Genomic DNA, 12192 nt, shown 5'->3' with positions numbered 1-12192 from the left:
AAGGATTTGACAGATTTTTCTTTACCAGGCTTGTTCTTCCCAGGCGCCGGGGCGGCGGCAGGAGGGACAGCTGAGGCAGTAAACGTGGACGTGGGCAGGTTGACTGAAGGGATGGACAGAGCGCCTGCTAAGTTAGGATCTTTCTTATCTGCGGGGCAGAGAGGAAAAACTTCAGGCGGTGCGAGAGACCAGAAAATCAGACACAAGTTTGATGAATCGGTCAGAACACAAGTCGGAACACAAGTTTGATGAATCAGTCGGTACACAAGTCAGCACACAAGTCAAAAACCAGTGGGGAGTCCCGTGTTGCTGCTGTGTTGCTGGGAACAAGGATCGTTTGGGGGCCACAAGCTGCGGTGGGGACCATCAAGGGGCCAAATGTTTCCAAACCTGGATGTATCTAGATTCATTTTTTCAGTGGGGAATCGAGCCACTGAAAGGATCGAGCTGGGTGAGTTATATGTCCCTACAGAAGCAGTCGCGGAAAAAGCTGGAGGATTCTCTATCGTCCCTGGATGCTAAGATAGCCTTCAGTACTATTCCGATGATAGCTGGTCTATGGCCCTTGCAGAATTCTAAATTCAGCACAACCTCAGCTACTGAAAAATGTCCATTTTTAAGGGATGAGATATTGGGAAAAGTCAGGTTTTACAATAACACAATTCAAAACGGAACATCAGGAAGAAAGGTTTACGACTGGAACTGTAGAATTTTCTTCCCCTCGCTTGTCGTACCTGGGGTTTTTCCTTCAGGTCCGTAGCAACTGAAGGAAAGATGAATATCGTTTTCCAACGTGGCAGAAAACGATCCGAATTTGCTCACCGCTTTACCTCCGTTTACCAATTTTCCTATAAGGGGGGAAAAAGGATGAAGTTTGTATTTATTATTAATTTAATTTCCGATGACCCATAACCATTCTTTCCACGGACAGCCATGCCCACAAAAGCACAAATATTTACCCTCTCTTCTTTATTAGATGAGTGAATACACCCGATCAGTGTAAATCAGACAAAAGAAGAAGCATCTCCCATCCTGTCTAAAATGTAAGCCTGTTCAAAGTGACTATGGAGCGGGGTTATTATTGTTTCTCTAAGTAGAAGCAGCTAATCACAAAGAATTGAATACACTGATACACCGGTGGGGGGGCCTACAACCCTGACGGAGGGGGGTCCGCCTCCAAAAGGCGAGGGCCCCCAGGGAAACCCAGGACCAAATGCCCCTTGTGCCAGAAAGGCTTCCACTGGAAGAGCGAGTGCAAGTCGGGAAACTCGCACCCGGGCCTCTCCCCGGCCCAGGAGCAAAGAGGGGAGTATTGAAACGACTCCAAAGCCCGAAACCTGCATCACAGAAGCCAGAACCACCTCCTTCTAATGGTATCTCTCTCACTTGTATCCAACCCCTTTCTCTCAAATTCCCTCATGAAATCCTAATTGCTCCCACTCAATACAGCGATCCCATTCTCCCAGAGGCCATCGGATTGGTTTTGCCTAAGGCCTCTGCCGCTGAGCAGGGGTTGCTTGTTATTCCAGGGGTCATTGATTCCACACACCAGGGAGCCATTCACATCCAGGTGTGGACAAACATCCCACAAGAATTGCCCAGCAGAGTCAGCTGCGCCCAGCTGATCCCCTTGCCCCACGCGCTGCCTGCTGCCAGCTCAATAAAGGCCACGAGCCCAGGTAATCACCACAGCGCAGCCAGCACCACCGTAGCAGCGGTGGAGACGCCCATCGGTAGCTCCCGTCCATATTTGGAGCTCACCGTCGAAGGGCGCCAGTTTCAGGGGCTGGTGGACATGGGTGCCGACGTAACCGTCATCAGGGCAGCCGAGTGGCTTGATCAGTGGCCGACCGAGGCTTGCCCGTGCATCTGGAGGGTGGGTGGAAAGCAAACCGCGAGATGGAGCATCCGCCCGCTCACGGTCAGCAGCCCAGGGCTTGAGCGGCAGCTCACAGTCCGCCCCATTGTCTTGGATATCCACGTTAACTTGTGGGGAAGAGATCTTATGAGCCAAGTCAAAACGACCTTAGTTTGGGATGGATAAGCCCATGCCAACCGCCCTTCCTCTCACATGGATCACTGAGACCCCAGTTTGGGTGGAACAATGGCCGCTGCCCAGAGAAAAGCTGACTGCCATGCACCAGCTAGTAGGGGAACAACTCGCAGCTGGCCACATTGAGATCTCCACCTCCCCGTGGAACACGCCTGTGTTTGTGATCAAGAAAAAGAGTGGCCGATGGCGGCTGCTCCAGGACTTGAGAGCAGTAAACGCGTGCATTCAGCCCATGGGCCCTCCTCAGTGTGGTTTTTCCAACCTTAATCGTGTCCCCCCTCTACATTAGAGCTCCTGCTCTGAAGTCTTCTCCCTCTCCCTCTCTCTCTCTCTTTCTATTTTTCAACCAGCTAAGGCGGGAGGGCCAGCTGGCTGGCTAGCCCTCCCTGGATTAAAAACTGGGCCCCCTTTCAGGGCCCTAGGATTAAAAACCGGACCCTTCTTCAGGGTCCAAGGTTAAAAATCCAAAGGACGCTTTGGTTCATTATAACCGAAGCGCCTTCGTCACTTCAAAATCTATCAAGGACCCAGAACATTCCGGCGTCTTTGGCCGAGGCCGCCCCTTCAGGAGCGGTCTCTGGCCAGCGCCAAGCCACGCATGCCTGGGTCCAATTTCAACAGCAGTATTGCCTCATCGGTACAGCCCCTACGGTCACGGTAAGTAATTTCAATCTCACTATGAGACCTCTTCCTGTCCTTTGATCTTAGAATTGACCCTCATCTGTATGATTGCTTTCCTTTACAAATGCGTTTCCTTCTGTGAAAATGCCCTCGAAGTTCATTGTTCTGCAAAATTAAGTATGCATACCCACAATCCCTTGACGGTCCGCCTGCCCTCCCGGGAGGCTTGGACCATCGCCTTGGCGCGCCCTTATGACGCGTTGAAGCTAGCTCCCCATATTAATCGCTTGCCCTTCGCCCTTCCTGTCTCAGCTTTGCGTTATCAGTGCTATAAAGATCGCCAAGCGATCGTTGAACGGACCAACCACACCTTCAAGGAAATATTGGCCAAACAAACTAAAGAAAGGGGAATAGGTGGCCCCCCCAATTTAGGTCTCATCCAGCAAACTATATCTAAAGTATTATTCACCATCAATCATTTAAACTTGCTCGCCCCTCCCTCTGGGCAACGTCACCCCTGTAGAGAGGCACTTCAGGCAATCAGAGCCTCTCCCCCACACCCAGGTCTACTACTGCCAGCTCCCAGACAGAGCTTGACGAGGCCCGGCCCCTCTCATAACCTGGGGAAGGGGGTATGCTTCATTCCTTCTCCCTACAGGTCCCCTGTGGATCCCAGCTCGCCATGTCTGGCCAGCCCATGGAGTGGCATCAGATGGAAACCAACCCCAACCCGGAGATGGAGCGGATCTCCCTGGAGGATTCTGCCCCGCAGCCTCGACGGAACCGCCGCCAGCGCCAGAACAGGCAGAAGACCCGGATGACCTGGGGGGATGTCAAGGCAATGACCAGCCAAGCTCGAGAGCTGCTGCAACAGTGAGGCTGCCCCGAGACACCCGAGGATCTCTACGTTGCCATCTTTGCGGTTATTACTGCAAATTCCGCAGTCACCATCATCTGCTTGCTCTGCTGCCTCCTACTGGTGACAATCGGTCACCCCCTATTGGATCTTAATCAAGCCAACATCTGGGAGCGGTTTGCCGCCGCTGCCAACGTCTCGTCCTTCTGCTTGGGCCAGTATCTGGGGGTGGGAAGTTTGCTGAGTTCCTGCTTGCTTCCTGTCTGCAAAGCCCCTGGAGATTTCCTAGAGGAATCTGGCCTGAGCCCTTTCATGAATGCCTCTTCCATCAGGTATTCTATGAGTGCTGACTGGGGGCCCATCGTCAGGACCCTCCCCACCGGCGCTCTCTCCCTCATCACCAGGACTGTCGCCAACCACGAGTCCAATACTTGTGCCCGCATCATCGACGCGGCGGGAACACAAGCCGGCCCAAGCCCCTTCACCGGCTCGGCCAATTGGAACTGCACACACACGGAAGACATTCCTCCCGTGTATGGGAACATCCTGCTCCCTAGAGGTTGGTTTTGGACTTGCGGGGAAAGAACCTTCAACTATTTCCCCGCCCATCTCTCCGCTGGGACTCTTTGCTGCCTTAGCCGCCTCACCATCGTTTTGCCTCAGGCTCCATCCTGGGAGCCCAAGCGCCGCCGTCGCTCCACCCTCCTCTTCGACCCTGCTTGTCGGAGCGACGCGGTTGCCCTTTCCAAGGCAGAGTATGTTTCCCTCGCGATCTCCCTTGTGGGAGTCCCCGGACTCACTTCCTATAATGCTAAGACTATTGGCCGCTTGGCCTGCGCCCTCGTGAAATCCATTAATTCCACCTCAATTGCTCTGGATGCTCTGGCCTCCGAGCAACAGGAACTTCGTCAAGTGACCCTAGATAATCGTGCCGCTATTGATTACTTGTTGTTGTTGCACCATCAAGGTTGTGAGAATGTAAATAATATGTGCTGTTTTAATCTTTCTGATAACTCTCATTTGATTCATATGAAAGTGCGTGAGTTGCAAGATATTGTGTCTGATCTAAAATATGTGCTGCCCCACTGGCGGTCTGCTATTTGCAGTTAGCTGCCAGGGGGATGGTTAAGTACTATCGTTCAATTCTGCATTGGTTTGATTGTATGCCTTATTATTGGATCCTGCTTTGTTCAATGTATCTCTAACTTTGCTTGTAATGTGTGTAAGAAGCCCTTTGACTTCCCCCTACGCAGAAACCAGGTTCTCAACCAGTTTGAGCGAGTTCCTGGGGAGGCAAACGTTCTAGCTAATTCGGTGCCCACTCTAAAACGTTAGAAATGGGGAGATGTAGGGATGAGCCCCGCGAACCCAGCAGAGCCTCAGAAAGAGCGCAGGAATGCCTGTGCCATCTGTGTCCTTCTGGGCGCACACGCTCACCCCCCCAGGCCCCCTGTGAGTCACAGGTCATGAACTACCTGACTCACGGTCACCAGGTGTCCCAGACAAAGGGACAAAGGGGCGCTCGCCCCCAGGTATGGATTAGACCCAGACGCGAACGTTTCCTCCCGCACGTAGGCAACCCCATGATGTCATATTCTATACAGTATTCTCCCGCTCTCCCGCCTCCCGGTCCGCCCCCATTGAAACCCTAATAAAAGGTGCCAGGGATCAGCGGATGGTAGAGTTGCCAGATCCACGGATCACGCTTCCTGCCGCTGGCTCTCTCCACCGGATGATATCGCTGCATCTCGCCTCTTCCTTGCGACCCTCGCGGGCCGACTTCAATGACACCCACACAGCTCTTCTTCAAATATTCTCGGGAGAGGTGTGAGGATTCCATGAATTGAACCTCGCGTCACCTTTGCTTTGCAGACAGAATAAGTGATGTACTTTTGCACCTGGACAGAGTCGCCATAGAAGCATCTGCCCTGTGACGAAAACCTAAGCGTTGAGGGAGGGGTTTGGTTCTTTGAATACGCAACTCAAAGAAGGCTAAACGACATTGGCAGCGTGCTCATCTTTTGCTTTAGACTGTTTTGGCTTCGTTTGCAGAGTGCGGAGTTGGCAAATCAGTTCCCATGACCTGTGGGACTGTGAACATGAAAAATGAAGCATTTGAAACACGCTGAAAGGATCTCCAGTTTCAGAACTCTTCATGCAGAATCAACTGTCTATTTCAGGATCACCTCTGCAGCCACTCCACAAGGAGGACATTTTTCCAGTAGGTCAGATTCGTGAAACTGAACCCAGGAGTATTCCTCGCAATATCCATTGGGGTACTGGGACCCATTTAAAGGATGCCTCCTCCGCAAAGGGGAAGAAAGAACAGGTCTTTCTAATTTTCTTGGAAATCATTCAAGCACAATGCTGCATATACACGGACTTGTACTTATTGTTGTTTTACAGTTGTAACGATTTAAAATGTTCTGTGTGTTTCTTTAAAATGAGAGGTCAGTTGTGAAAGGAAGGTGAGTCAAAAGGAAATGAGAGCAGTGGCGAAGCTACCAGGGGAAGGGGGGGTGCGCCGTGTACTGGGCGCACGGTTTTGGGTCACGGGGGGGGGGAATTCCCCCCAGACCCCTCCCCCTTCCCCCGTGGCCCCCCTGCAGCACCCCCCACACACACTTAACATTACAAACCGAGCAGACTGGAGAACAGGCTTCAAAGGGCTTGGTGGGAACTACATTTTCCATGGTCTCCTGGGAAATTTTGTTCCCACCAGGGCCTTTGAAGCCTGGAAGGAAACAGGCCTATTCTACAGCCTGCTGGGTTTCTAAAGTAAGTGTGTGTGTGGGGGTGCCACATGGGGGTGCTGCACCGGTGTGTGTGAAAAAGCCAGAGTGTGCACCAGGTGGATGAGAGAGCGAGGCGATTGGTTGAAACTGGAGAGTGACTGGAGAATCTTTGCTAGAGACTGAGAGAGAGACATTGTGCTAAATTGGAAGAAAGAGAGGCTATCTGTGCTAAACTTATAGTGTTATATGAAGTGTAGAATTGCCAAAGAAATAGGTAGAAACCTTGAGAGACTAGAAATGGAGTCAAATCCTAATAGGTTCCAGAGACGTAAAGGAGTGAGAGAGTGGACTGATGTAAAGAGAAGGTCACCTCAGCAGAAGTTGTTGCCTCAAACTGTTTGGTTTGTTTTAAATTATTTCTTGAAGCCTTTAAGCTAAAAAACATATATAAATAAAATTTCAATCTGTTAAATGTATCCTGAAATCCCACACCAGTAATTTCCTCAGGACCACATAGCCCTTCAAAGCTGCTTTAAAGCTCAGACACGCTACTTCAGAAGAAATTATAAAGAGGTTTGGAGTGCAATTGCTGGTGGCAGCAAAATAGAGATAGAGAAAGGAATAAATGAACATTATTTTGCACCTACTATATTTATTTACAGATAAATAAGTGAGCGGGCATCGCAACAATATTTCCAGAGGCTTAGTGATTTCTGTAGCTTGACCAATTAGTATGTCAAAGCAAAATACGTTACTCTGTACCAGGAAGACCTACGGGTATGCTTGTTATTGGCTGCCCTTGATATGTGGCCTGGATCTGATGAGTACTGTGTCCAGTTCTGGTCGCCGCATCTCAAAAAGGATATTGAGGAGATAGAAAAAGTGCAGAGAAGGGCAACAAGGATGATTGAGGGACTGGAGCACCTTCCCTATGAGGAGAGGCTGCAGCGTTTGGGACTCTTTAGTTTGGAGAGGAGACGGCTGAGGGGGGATATGATTGAAGTCTATAAAATTATGCATGGGGTAGAAAATATTGACAGAGAGAAATTTTTCTCTCTTTTTCACAATACTAGAACCAGGGGGCATTCATTGAAAATGCTGGGGGGAAGAATTAGGACTAATAAAAGGAAACACTTCTTCACGCAACGTGTGATTGGTGTTTGGAATATGCTGCCACAGGAGGTGGTGATGGCCACTAACCCGGATAGCTTTAAAAGGGGCTTGGACAGATTTATGGAGGAGAAGTCGATCTATGGCTACCAATCTTGACCCTCTTTGATCTGAGATTGCAAATACCTTAACAGACCAGGTGATCGGGAGCAACAGCCGCAGAAGGCCATTGCTTTCACCTCCTGCATGTGAGCTCCCAAAGGCATTTGGTGGGCCACTGTGAGTAGCAGAGAGCTGGACTAGATGGACTCTGGTCTGATCCAGCTGGCTTGTTCTTATGTTCTTATGATAACTGCAGATCACCCCAGATAAGGTCAGCCTTTGACAAAGCTCACAGTTACTAACTCACCCAGCTCAGCCTGTTGCTCTTCCACAAAGTCATTACTTCCTTGATCATTTTGAATGTCTTCTTGAATTTCTTTGGGGTCTATGATGTGAATGAAGAAACTGTGGTTGTCTTTCACCACCTTCACCTTGACCATAGTTGCCCCTGGGAGAAATAAAGGAAGAAAGACGGACAGCCACCATCAGAATGGTTACCAAAAAGTCTGTGAAATCCATGTGACAGAAATAAAACGTTACCAGTTGCTGAAGTGTGTATTGAGGAAATTGATTGAATCGGTTTCCAGTGGAAAGACAGATATGCAGGCTGTAGCTACCTATCCTGCATTCATTTCTCTTATTAATTGTTCAAAATATAAGAACAAGTTTCCCACAGTATAAGATAAAATTATACAGTCCTTGTGGGGGATATATGAGGACTTGCGGGAGGGATAATCTCATCCCCCCACAGATCCTGGCCACCTCTCCTATTGTTTGAATCTCAGCCCACACCTGCTAGTTTTAAGACTCCCCCCACCTCAGCTAAAGGTTTCCTTTGTTCCATCCTCCCATCTTATAGTTTTCCCTCTCCCCTGCCCTTCCGGTTCCCCTCAATCCTCCCATCTTATAGTTTTCCCTCTCCCCTGCCCTTCCGGTTCCCCTCCATCCTCCCATCTTATAGTTTTCCCTCTCCCCTGCCCTTCCGGTTCCCCTCCATCCTCCCATCTTATTGTTTTCCCTCTCCCCTGCCCTTCCGGTTCCCCTCCATCCTCCCATCTTATAGTTTTCCCTCTCCCCTGCCCTTCAGGTCACCCTCCATCCTCCCATCTTATATTTTTCCCTCTCCCCTGCCCTTCAGGTCACCTTCCATCCTCCCATCTTATAGTTTTCCCTCTCCCCTGCCCTTCCGGTTCCCCTCAATCCTCCCATCTTATAGTTTTCCCTCTCCCCTGCCCTTCCGGTTCCCCTCAATCCTCCCATCTTATAGTTTTCCCTCTCCCCTGCCCTTCCGGTTCCCCTCCATCCTCCCATCTTATAGTTTTCCCTCTCCCCTGCCCTTCCGGTTCCCCTCCATCCTCCCATCTTATCGTTTTCCCTCTCCCCTGCCCTTCTGGTCACCCTCCATTCTCCCATCTTATAGTTTTCCCTCTCCCCTGCCCTTCAGGTCACCCTCCATCCTCCCATCTTATAGTTTTCCCTCTCCCCTGCCCTTCCGGTCCCCCTCCATCCTCCCATCTTATAGTTTTCCCTCTCCCTTGCCCTTCCGGTTCCCCTCCATCCTCCCATCTTATAGTTTTCCCTCTCCCCTGCCCTTCCGGTTCCCCTCCATCCTCCCATCTTATAGTTTTCCCTCTCCCCTGCCCTTCCGGTCCCCCTCCATCCTCCCATCTTATAGTTTTCCCTCTCCCCTGCCCTTCTGGTTCCCCTCCATCCTCCCATCTTATAGTTTTCCCTCTCCCCTGCCCTTCCGGTTCCCCTCCATCCTCCCATCTTATAGTTTTCCCTCTCCCCTGCCCTTCCGGTTCCCCTCCATCCTCCCATCTTATAGTTTTCCCTCTCCCCTGCCCTTCCGGTTCCCCTCCATCCTCCCATCTTATAGTTTTCCCTCTCCCCTGCCCTTCCGGTCCCCCTCCATCCTCCCATCTTTTAGTTTTCCCTCTCCCCTGCCCTTCCGGTTCCCCTCCATCCTCCCATCTTATCATTTTCCCTCTCCCCTGCCCTTCCGGTTCCCCTCCATCCTCCCATCTTATAGTTTTCCCTCTCCCCTGCCCTTCCGGTTCCCCTCCATCCTCCCATCTTATCATTTTCCCTCTCCCCTGCCCTTCCGGTTCCCCTCCATCCTCCCATCTTATAGTTTTCCCTCTCCCCTGCCCTTCCGGTCCCCCTCCATCCTCCCATCTTATAGTTTTCCCTCTCCCCTGCCCTTCCGGTTCCCCTCCATCCTCCCATCTTATAGTTTTCCCTCTCCCCTGCCCTTCCGGTTCCCCTCCATCCTCCCATCTTATCGTTTTCCCTCTCCCCTGCCCTTCCGGTTCCCCTCCATCCTCCCATCTTATAGTTTTCCCTCTCCCCTGCCCTTCCGGTTCCCCTCCATCCTCCCATCTTATCGTTTTCCCTCTCCCCTGCCCTTCCGGTTTCCCTCCATCCTCCCATCTTATAGTTTTCCCTCTCCCCTGCCCTTCCGGTTTCCCTCCATCCTCCCATCTTATAGTTTTCCCTCTCCCCTGCCCTTCCGGTTTCCCTCCATCCTCCCATCTTATAGTTTTCCCTCTCCCCTGCCCTTCTGGTTCTTCTCCATCCTCCCATCTTATAGTTTTCCCTCTCCCCTGCCCTTCCGGTTCCCCTCCATCCTCCCATCTTATCGTTTTCCCTCTCCCCTGCCCTTCCGGTTCCCCTCCATCCTCCCATCTTATCGTTTTCCCTCTCCCCTGCCCTTCCGGTTCCCCTCCATCCTCCCATCTTATCGTTTTCCCTCTCCCCTGCCCTTCCGGTTCCCCTCCATCCTCCCATCTTATAGTTTTCCCTCTCCCCTGCCCTTCCGGTTCCCCTCCATCCTCCCATCTTATCGTTTTCCCTCTCCCCTGCCCTTCCGGTTCCCCTCCATCCTCTCATCTTATAGTTTTCCCTCTCCCCTGCCCTTCCGGTTCCCCTCCATCCTCCCATCTTATAGTTTTCCCTCTCCCCTGCCCTTCCGGTTCCCCTCCATCCTCCCATCTTATAGTTTTCCCTCTCCCCTGCCCTTCCGGTTCCCCTCCATCCTCCCATCTTATAGTTTTCCCTCTCCCCTGCCCTTCCGGTCCCCCTCCATCCTCCCATCTTATAGTTTTCCCTCTCCCCTGCCCTTCCGGTTCCCCTCCATCCTCCCATCTTATAGTTTTCCCTCTCCCCTGCCCTTCCGGTTCCCCTCCATCCTCCCATCTTATAGTTTCCCTCTCCCCTGCCCTTCCGGTTCCCCTCCATCCTCCCATCTTATCGTTTTCCCTCTCCCCTGCCCTTCCGGTTCCCCTCCATCCTCCCATCTTATCGTTTTCCCTCTCCCCTGCCCTTCCGGTTCCCCTCCATCCTCCCATCTTATAGTTTTCCCTCTCCCCTGCCCTTCAGGTCACCCTCCATCCTCCCATCTTATAGTTTTCCCTCTCCCCTGCCCTTCCGGTCCCCCTCCATCCTCCCATCTTATAGTTTTCCCTCTCCCTTGCCCTTCCGGTTTCCCTCCATCCTCCCATCTTATAGTTTTCCCTCTCCCCTGCCCTTCCGGTTTGCCTCCATCCTCCCATCTTATCGTTTTCCCTCTCCCCTGCCCTTCTGGTTCCCCTCCATCCTCCCATCTTATCGTTTTCCCTCTCCCCTGCCTTTCTGGTTCCCTTCCCCCTTCCCCTCCTTCACAACCAATCCTTACCATTCTCCACCTTTTTTCACAGTTTCTACCATGCATGTGTCTGTCTGCACACGTGCAAACATTCCCAGTCATGGGGAGGGGAGCTGTCAACCCCCTTTACATTAAAAAAAAACTTTTTGGATATTTCTAGAAACCCATAAATTCCTCTGGGTTTGCAGGAAAAACACCTACCACAAGTTGTCTGCACTGGGTGGGTGTTTTAAATCCACATAATGGGGTCAAGCTCAGAATTAGATATAGAGTCAGCTCCCCCCTTGCCCTGGGGTTACCTGGTCCTTAGCCTCATCAACCTACCTGGTCTCCAGGCCCCTTTGGTCCCTGTGGCCACATTCAGCCCTCCTAACTTTATCTGCCTTCAGTCACCATACTGCCCTTCATTTTTGGTGGCCTCGACACCTCTCTGTCAGGTTGCTGGAAAATGCCATTTGGAGCCACATCAAGTACACAGCTTCCTAATTCGCAGCTCAGCCACCTTGTCCCTTCAGCTCAGCAACTATTTCCAAAAAGCATTGCTTAATCTGGGAGCTGTTTTGCATCATCAGCACTGATTTCCACGGCACACCGACCACTTGTTAACACATCAAGAAAGTATAGAGGAATCACCTTTTACAAATGTGATCTTTTCAGCCTGGATTTGCCCTCCATCCGTAGGGAAGAGATAGCGAGTAGTCCCTGTCACTTGAATGGGGCTCTCTCCCATATTATATCCAAGGAACTAAAGAATGAAAAGTGAGAGGAAAAAGGTGTCGCCAAGGAGGAATGAAACACACTGGAAATCTGAAAAGGTCAGTCTGCAGCACTGCTTTGTGTTTTGTTCTGGATGCTTGCACAGCGCAACCGATCCAGAGTTAAGAGCACTGACTTAACAAGGGATTGCAGTCTTCCAGCCCAGTGCTTAACACATGCCAACATTTGCGAAAAAACAAGGAAAGAAGACCAAGAAATGTAAAGGATGGACAGGCTTCACTGGTCTAGTCAACGAAGGGAAGAGTTCTGCATGCATGTTCCTTTGAGATTACACAAGCTCAAAGCCTTTGGC

General features: G+C 51.1%; 1 protein-coding gene across 1 annotated transcript; it reads right to left on the bottom strand.

Annotated features, from left to right (window-relative positions):
• Positions 1–11: 11 nt before the first annotated feature.
• On the bottom strand, positions 12–11868 carry LOC125425566 (sperm-associated antigen 17-like; the record flags this gene model as incomplete). The annotated part of the gene is made up of 4 exons (XM_048483147.1): positions 12–148; positions 735–848; positions 7785–7925; positions 11757–11868. Coding segments are annotated over 4 exons (504 nt in total), but the record flags the coding sequence as incomplete, so codon positions are not given.
• Between the last annotated feature and the right edge of the window lie 324 nt (positions 11869–12192).

The sequence above is a fragment of the Sphaerodactylus townsendi genome, unplaced genomic scaffold (assembly GCF_021028975.2).
Source record: "Sphaerodactylus townsendi isolate TG3544 unplaced genomic scaffold, MPM_Stown_v2.3 scaffold_794, whole genome shotgun sequence".
Classification (NCBI taxonomy): Eukaryota; Metazoa; Chordata; class Lepidosauria; order Squamata; family Sphaerodactylidae; genus Sphaerodactylus; species Sphaerodactylus townsendi.
This window is presented reverse-complemented; position numbering and strand designations above follow the sequence as displayed.